This window comes from Aplidium turbinatum, chromosome 9 (assembly GCF_918807975.1).
Source record: "Aplidium turbinatum chromosome 9, kaAplTurb1.1, whole genome shotgun sequence".
NCBI classification, from domain to species: domain Eukaryota; kingdom Metazoa; phylum Chordata; class Ascidiacea; order Aplousobranchia; family Polyclinidae; genus Aplidium; species Aplidium turbinatum.
Genome location: NC_137480.1, coordinates 13,617,389 through 13,626,498, shown reverse-complemented (window position 1 = coordinate 13,626,498; position 9,110 = coordinate 13,617,389). Strand labels below are relative to the sequence as shown.

Here is a 9,110-nt window from a genome sequence, read left to right as displayed (position 1 = left end):
TGGGTAGCCCAAGCATACTCTTTTGTCGTCCAGTGATACGTTTGTAATTTACTTTCCGGCATGTTGCCTTCTTTCAACACAACGTGTCACCCTTTTCTCTTGATTACGATTTTATCATCGTTTTTTTGCATTTCTTCTATTGCGTCATTGCTTTGTAAATTAAAAAACTTATTTCGAATTGACTCAGTTAGTAGCTGCAGAGATAACTTAGTTAAAGGAATTCGTTGCCTTTGAGGTAGACGAACAATAATTATACAACATGCTTATGTCTTGTAGCCTACAGGCACTGATGGTTGCCTACGATTACTGAAAGTTATGATGCAGCGGTTGATTCACAATGAGCCTGATGTGGTGGTCTTGCGTACCACTGCCTAGGTTAGATTTGGACATGGAGAGAGCTTTCTTTTGATAAAAACTTTAGCAAATGTTTCATGAAGAACTGTTTCACTGTTCGAATGTAGCGTATGCATTTCATCTAATCATCTAATTCTGTCTTTAAAAAAAAGCAATGAAGGTGGCTCGGTTCGCCCAAAGCTTTTTAAAGTACAAATAGATTATAGGCCTACGCTAGCTTGCTGAAAAAAATGAACACCTAAAAAAATGGTCACGATACGCCACTGCTTCTCAGCACCCTCTTAAAATTGATTCCAGCTCTCAATGGAGTGCTGGTATTGCCGTTTGAAAACCGCTGGAGCGAGGTGTCTTGATTAAGAATACAACAAACTAATTCGGTCAGAAATAAATCAAACTCAAACCCTTTCGGTCATGACTCAAATAAAATGCCACTGCGTCATGTTTATCTCAGTTTTTACAAACAAGCCTATTTAAGAATTTTATTGACTATAATGACCTTCCAGTGTATAACTTGGATTTGCAAAAACACACTGATATTCTCTCACCCAATTAAGATCTGTGACTTACCAACCAGAAAAGGTTAAGCATATAGCTTACCAAAAGTAAAAAAAATTTTTTTTGCATCAATGGAAGTATATCTGCATGGTTATCGTTCATGTTTGAAAGGGGAGAACGTTGTGTGAACTGTGCTTACACTTCATTGCGGTTTTTGTTTATATTCAAAAGAAGATAACACCGAGTTATGGAGATCTCAAAGAAAATTTGTTCAAAAATAGTGTTTATATCTGATTCAATTTAACTGGTACAACGTTTTGAAAACATTCTTTTCTTCACAAATTTGCTTTGCTCTCTTAAGCTGTCTGTCTGGTTAACCCGTCTGTCTGGTTAAATCACCAGTAAAACATCTTACTAACATGAAGTCAAATTTCAGTGGGTTAAAAGGAGGCCGCCTTAAGCCTTGAGTGGAATTAAGCTTTTAAGAGCGCAATCGTTTTTTTTTGCTGAGTTATAATTTGTTGCTGTTCAAACCACTGATAACAAAGGCCAAAAAAAAAAAAATTGTGTCTGCAATGTAAGATGTGATTGGGGTATATTGAGGCTGCTGATTTCAAAAATTACATCAGATTTTACCCATCACATCAGGTTTTGTATAATTATTTTAATGCTTATCTTGATCCTTGATTAAACTGTCGTCATGTACTGTACCTTCAAATTATTGTATTTCTACGAAGCGGAGCCAAACGGTGATGTGGTGTAATTATATTAGACTTAGGCTATGTCACCAAATGATTGACGAACACTGTATTCGAGTAATCCGGCTTTAGAATGTTTTGTGGTCTAAAGAATTACAACTGCAACCACTTTTATAAGCAACCGGATTTGATTTTTTGATTTTTCTATACTTTTACATTCTACCACATCGGATTGCAACTTCAAAATTGATAAACAAATATTCTGGTTTTTACTCAAAAGAAATGGAAAGATCAAGAAAGATTATTATTCAACTTTCAGCATTTGCACTTAGCTAGATTGAATTTGCAGCTAACTTCTACTTCAACAACCAGAGAGAACTTTACTCTGTCAAGCTGGCTCGGTAACCTGGCTTGGGTCAGTATAGGTGTCTGTAGGTCAACGTCTCTTTAATATCCAAATCTTCCGAAAAGGTTTTCTTAGTCCGAGAACAAGCTCCGTACAACCACATCTTTATTCATGTAGAGATTTTGACAAAGAGTTTGAGAAAAAATAATTAGCAATAAAATGAAAAATAATAAAATTTTGGAAGTAGGATAGATTAGAAGATAAGCAAAGATCAGTAATAAAATTTTAACAGTAATATACGGAGAGAATAGTATAAGAAAATACCATTTGAAGTAAAGATTTGAAGACCTTTTTATAAGCCATAGTCATAAACGCATTTTGAAAAACTACAAGCAGCTTAGTTTAAGAAACGTGTATCATATAGAAAGACTTAACCTTAACTGACTTTAACTTTTAAGTTTACCTCACTCTGTAGGCCGTCTTTGCTGTTGTCTTTAACTGAATCTTAAATAAACCCTGTATTCAGTATTACGGGGAAAAAGTGTGCTTTTGAAGCAGCCTTTTTTTAAAAATTGTAAACAAATCACGCTGAATGTAACAACATAAATTAGGCGTTTACTTCATGCAAAAAGTACGCAAATTCAATGCGTTAAATGATATTTTTAAAAGGCTTTAAATATGATTAGACACAACAACGTCTTGTCACAGTGCTCAAATACAATACATAGCGAAAACAAATGAACGATTGTACGCATTACATCCCACAGGGCTTTCAATTCAACAATCAGCAGTCATAGAGTCAATACAGACTTTTTATACAGAATGAAATAATTTTATGACTATGAAACTAATATTAAAGATAGGACTAATATGGATGATATAGAACTCATTTTGACGTAGAAAAATTATTATAAACAAAAAAAGTTTACCCCTCCGTCTTGCTTACACCTGTAGCCTACACGTATCCAAGATATACAAAAGCAAAAATATGATCAAAAGCGTAGTGCTAGAACTGGCAAATAATAAGCAACAGGCCATAGTCAAATTCTTTTAAGTGTTCAATAGGCTACGTAAATTTTTGTTGTTGTTTCTCAAAAGACCTTGATCCAAAAGCAAACAATTTTGAAAAATAAATGCAAAGATATTGCATTGTAGCTAAACGTTTAGTCTTTCTGCAACATCAACTGCAGCGAATTATTGCAAGCAATGTCTCTCAATGGTGAACTGTGACGCAGCTAGAAAGAAAATTTTAGGGGGGCAAAAGAAACTGATGGGGTGGGCAAACGTTATTCAACATGAATTGTAATGGTATTCATCATCATCATCATCATCATCATCATCATCATCATCATCATGATCATCATCATCATCATCATCATCATCATCATCATCATCATCATCATCATCATCATCATCATCATCATCATCATCATCACCATCATCAGCCGGTCATGCCACTGCTGGCAGATGACCTCCACATATGTTTCCACACCATTCTGTCTTATGCTGTTCTCATCCAGGTGATGCCAATCTTTGTAATGTAATGATGGTATTAAAATGTTTAAAAGATTGTATCAAAGATTGTAATGGTATTAAAATGTTTTAATAGTACTAAAACATATTTGTGTGCGTGGCAAGATAATTTTTTTTTTGGGAGGAAGGCGATTACTTCCCCAAGCCCCGTGGCTACGCTCCTGATGGTGCATAATGATATATGGTGAAATAAAATATGTACTGTAAACCCCCCTGCGCACACCCCAGTCAATTCGCACAAGCTCTTGCAACACCACTCCGGCTAGATCTTTACTGCACAATAGAACAATATGTTATGCTGATATGACGTCTTCGGCAAGTCACGTGGTAAAGTTGTTTGAATTGTTGGAATGTAGAACCAGTTCCAGATGGACAACACTAAGTAAAACAAATTAATTTAAACGATTAAAGTAGTAAATAAGTGAACTTGTGATGCCATACTTAATCGTTGCAAAATGTTTACGATTATATACGATAATAATAAACCACAGAATAAACCAGTGGTTTTTAACCCCTTTTCAAGGTTAAGTAACGTTGAAAAGATCGCCCCCCCGAAGGGGAGCGTGCCCCTCCCGGTTAAGAATTACTGGAATAGACAAAGAGCCATTGTTTACTTTACACTGTCAAAGTCGAAGACAGCAAAATTCGTCATTTTCACGTTGATTCTTAAAACGTCAGCAGACATTCAATTAATGTAAAAAATGATGCATTTTTCTGTCTGGGGTCTTACTTCAAGTTCAATAATTTTAAACATTTAAGTATGTGTGATGTTATAACACACGGATGCAGTGTTTGGAACAGCAACATAAAAAATCCTAAACAGTTTACACTGTCTTGATTACTATCACTAGGGACACACAGAATGCGTATCTTAAACAACTTTGCGAAGAAAAGTGTTTGCTTTCAATATGTACAAGTGAAGAGAAGATTGTTTAAATATTTCAAAAATCTGACTAAAAGTTTCGTTTTATTCTTTAAACATGAAGTACTGGTGTTATTTAGGATTGCAAGTATTATAGCCAACTAACTACGTTCTACATTGCTCTCTGGTGTAAAACGAAACTTTATCTTACTTTTCATCACTTCCTTCTTCTTCCTCCTCACTGCCTTGCACGTACGGTGGAGGAGGATTTTCTTCCTGGACACTGTTTTCTGGTAGTTTGTTTGGTTTCAACAAAATTCCGTAATAATTCTGATAAATAAAGATTTAATTAAATGTCCACAAATGCCTATTGGTAAAAACTTTGTAAGCATTTCCTATGCAAGTTATAAAATAGTAAAATCGTAGTTAAAAACTTAAAATCGTAAAATCACAAAAGTCTTTTACTTTCACTGTTAAAACTTTATTATGTTTGCTGCTTTTATTTAAATTTTGGTGTTTTTTCTACAGTAATTTTTCTTGACCAAACTTAACATGGTAAACCCAATATTTTAAATCTCTACCTTCATTCCTGGCATATTGTAATAAACTGGGGAGAGAGAAGTCGAGTTTACTGTCTGGTATTGATGAATTTCTCGGTAAGATGGTGGGGAAGCAAGTGTCTCTGGTATAGTCACGTGAATAGAACCTAAATATCAAAAATATTAACACTTCTATTACCTGCGTTGGCTTATAAACTAGTCTTAGCCTATCCTTCGTTGTATGTCAGTTTCCACTTTAAACCCTTTAAAATGTATAAAAACATTGAGACGAATTTCACGTTCGGAAAAATAAAACTTCATGAACTGGAAAAAAAGTGTTTCCAACCAAATAAAATAAGTTAGCTAAATTGAACTTCACATATTTGCCAAAAATTTATCTAACTCTACAGAAACGAGTTGTCAATAAAATATTACTTGAAAATAAGTCATGTAGGCTGACATATATGTTAGGCCTGCTGTTAAAAGCAATATACTTTGTTTTGTAAGTCAAACGGCCTGCTTACCTGTCCGTATGCCTTCAAGTTCAATCGTTGTAGTATTTCTTTCGTTGTTTGAGGCCCTTTCTGTTGTCGCTCTCTTGCAACGATATCGCTTTATAATCCACTGCAATATCAAAATGGCCACGAACGAAGCAACGATGGACCCAATGATCTTAGCCAGTGTTAGAGAGCCTCTGAATTGATTTTGCAAAAAGTAAGTTTATTATAGTTTTATCGGATTAAGCCTGTACACATTGTAAAGTTGTACCAAATGTCGTTCATTAAATGCAGCAAAAGGTCTGATTGCAGTTGAATAATGAGACTAAAACTGGCTGCTCTCTTAACAGACTAGCAGTCTTTTGGCGTAGTGGAGTGAAACATCACCGCTCTGGGGTGGTAAAAAGAGTAAGCTCTTGGTCGCAAAGAATCAAATGATGACCATGAAAGGTACAATATAGTTGGCCTGCATTAAAATTAAAAACGCAAAAACTTATGTTTAACAGCTAAAACAGCTGCTTGGAAAAACAAAACCAATCTTGCTTGCTTCTAATCTAACAAAAATCGAATATATAACGAGACAAAATAAACTTTAGCTACTTGCTCAAAAATTTCAATCATGTTTGCTCTGAACATTAACTTCAGTCTGAAAAGTTTACTTCATTCAAGCTTGTTCAAATGGGAGCCAACCTAAATTCCAAGATTAGAGATTCCTGTGCAATCTGTGCTTTAACCTTACATTGTTTTCCTTTGCGTTGATCCGTAAATTGTGTATAACGATTAACTGCAGGCATTTTTACTTTTTATAACGAGAAAGAATAATCGCATTAGTTTCTAAGCAGATTAAAATAAAATCAAATAAAATTTACATATTAAACCAACTTCGGTCAATGATTTCGCCGGTCAATGATTTCGGCAGCCGTGGCCGAGTGGTTAGCGCGTTGGGCTCGCAGTCGAGAGCCTGCATGTTCGACTCCAGCCACCCGCACTTGCTGTTGTTTCTCTGGGCAAGAAACTTAACGATAATTGCCTCTACCCAGTGATCGATTTCGCGTAATGGGTAGTACCAAATTTAAGTCATAAGTAGAGTAGACAACCGGAAACTGACATTGCCGTCGGCTGCAGCGTGGGTCAGGTGTATGTCGGAAGGCGTACACCGATACATAGCGCTCAAGTCCGCTTTCCCGCAATGCAGGATAAAGATAAACAAACAAACAAACAAACAAACAGTAACATTTCTGGGTTTATGAAGCAAATTGTACAGTGTATGATTCACCCAGAGAAACTTTGGTAAACTAGGCTATAAGCCGTTCGCTTACATTTCTGCTGAAGTGGTTGAAGAAGTTGTGGCAGTCCTGTTTGCATTGTGTTCAATCAAATCCACCGCTTCATATTCTGTTGAATGAAATAGTAACTCGAATTCAAAATTGGAAACCTAAAACCTGGTAAACTGTAACTTAAAAATACAATAAAGCATTGCTTTTATATTAACTCTAGAATTACCAATCCGGTCAATCTTAATCTAATAGTGAGAAGGAGAAGTACGGTAAAAAAAAATCATGAGCGATCTCAAATAGAACAAAAAATGCTTTATCACTGCGTACAATTGCTGCAACATAAAATACTTTGTAAGGTAATATTTCAATATTTATCAAGAATGAAACTATTTAAAAAATGGGTTGAAGGGATCACAATTCTCTTTCTCCTACTTGGCTGTTTTCGATAAGATTAAGTAACGGCCAGTTTGCGACTTGAGCAAGGAGTAATTTTAATTATCATTGAGTATGGATGGCATTGAGGAAAGAAGTCCGGATCGTAAACTATAGCCTACAATCAAACTGTAACAGGTCAGTGGTGTTTCATAATTGCAATCTTTTTTAAATTCTTTCATATTGCAATTTATTGGAACATTTTAAATTCCTTGTAGTAAATACTACTCTTAGAATTGGCAGTGAAAGAAATAATTGTTGTTTGAAATTCCCACAAACTTTCAAGACCATATAGCCTACTGAATCTACTCTAAAAAATTCGTGTTCTTTAATACGACGTTGAAGAAAAGTCATTAGAACCACTAAGAACTGAAAATTCGTCTAGAAATTCTCACATCAACAACTGGCCTTGTCACTCTTTTTCATCATCGTTAGCCCTCTCTCAATGTCTTGGACTAACTAGCCTACTCGGATTTAATAAAATAAAAAAAACGAATTTAAAGTGGGATTTTTAACACGTTTTGGGTTCTAGCTCAAACTCGAGCTCAAGTAAAAAAATCTTGGTTAGAATCGTCTTCTTTAATCGGACTGAAAACAAAAATGTACTGATCTGATGTTTTTTTTTTCAACAATTGATTGCAGTGTACCGCTCATAGCATTGGTTTGAAAAAAGTAATCCACATTTTTGAACTTAAAACCAGAACCAACCTACAGTTGTAGTGAGACTAATCATGCTAATGATGATATTACTTTAGTAAAAAGTAAACTTTTTAACAAATACAAACCTTTGAATGAGGCTGCAAAACAAAGACTGCAAAAGATAAACGAAAGACTTCTCATGCTCATCAAGATATCACTGTAAGTTCAGTAATTGAAAAAAGATAATAAAAGGTGTGTAAATAAAATTAAAATAAAAAATAGTTTTTAATTTACAATGCCTGCAAATGAAAACAGTATTGAACTGTAACGGTGCCTGCTGAGGATTAATTTTGTCATTCAAAATGGTAGTATAGTCTAATCTAAATGTCGTTTACCAACAATGTTTTTGAAGCTCAAGTTTTCTTTGACAACCTCACTGCTTCTAACTCACCTGCAGAAAGACCTACAGTATGCAAGATTATAAACAACGTGCCGACTTAACGCAGATAGTCATCTGTCGCAAATTGTCCCTGAAACTGCCATTAAAATACACCTTGTCTGATGTAACCGCCGCAGGCTTTGAGGAAGGTGTATCAAGAGTTTTGAACTGCCAAGCGCAAAACGCGAGATCCAATGCACACGTTCACGCTCAATTTCAGAAAAGTATTTAGGGATTATTCAAGCGAAAGGACTGTCTATTTACATTTTATACCAGGGTTACTCAACTAATCTTAACAAAAGTTCAGTTTGACAAGTTGAATATTTTTAGCGGTCCGGTGAATAAGTTATTTCACACGCAACCACGAAAGTTAAACTATCTGTACCAAACCACTTTGTTAGGTAAAATGTAACTCGAATTGGATTTCTGAGAAAGTATTGGGGAGTCTGGGAGTCGTAGCCCCCCCAGCAACTAGGATAATCACAACAAAAATTGCTTCCTCCCGGTGGAAATCTGTTTAAAGAAGCCCTGAAACGTGGCAATGAGGTTATTCTTCCAAAAGCTCAAGGTCCACCATCAACACCCAGAAGGTCCAGATTCGGACCGCGGTCCGCCAGTTGAGTAGCCCTGCTCTATACGTCAGCAAGCAAGCTGATAGAAGTTTGTTTCCTAAAAATGAAATATGGCAATTCTTGGGATTGTTCTATTTTATTTTGATTGGAGTTGATTGCCAGATGATCACCTGTAACTTGTAGTATTCTTCGAAATAAAATTATTCCGATTGCCCATTCCCGAACGTAACACATGCAGGGCATGGGTTGAGAGAATAATTTGGTCCCATGAAAATTCCATGAAAAGTCAATGAAAAGCCCGTGCTCCCCGAACAAAACACGTTAAAAAGAAATAGGACTCCATCAGAGAACATGCGGGGCTTTCTTTGTTCTTATCCCTCCAAGAAAGATTTCGGACTTCTTAAATTATCTTGGTCTTGGGTCAAAA

At 35.6% G+C, this 9,110-nt stretch overlaps 1 protein-coding gene across 1 annotated transcript; it reads right to left on the bottom strand.

Annotated features, from left to right (window-relative positions):
* Positions 1-2,488: 2,488 nt before the first annotated feature.
* Positions 2,489-7,966, bottom strand: LOC145777078 (uncharacterized). The gene is made up of 6 exons (XM_082588366.1): positions 7,819-7,966; positions 6,644-6,719; positions 5,352-5,521; positions 4,870-4,994; positions 4,500-4,618; positions 2,489-3,804 (listed from the first exon to the last, which is right to left on the bottom strand). Exons 1-6 carry the CDS (start codon positions 7,877-7,879, stop codon positions 3,747-3,749), a joined length of 609 nt encoding a protein of 202 aa, XP_082444492.1. The 5' UTR covers positions 7,880-7,966; the 3' UTR covers positions 2,489-3,746.
* Positions 7,967-9,110: the final 1,144 nt, after the last annotated feature.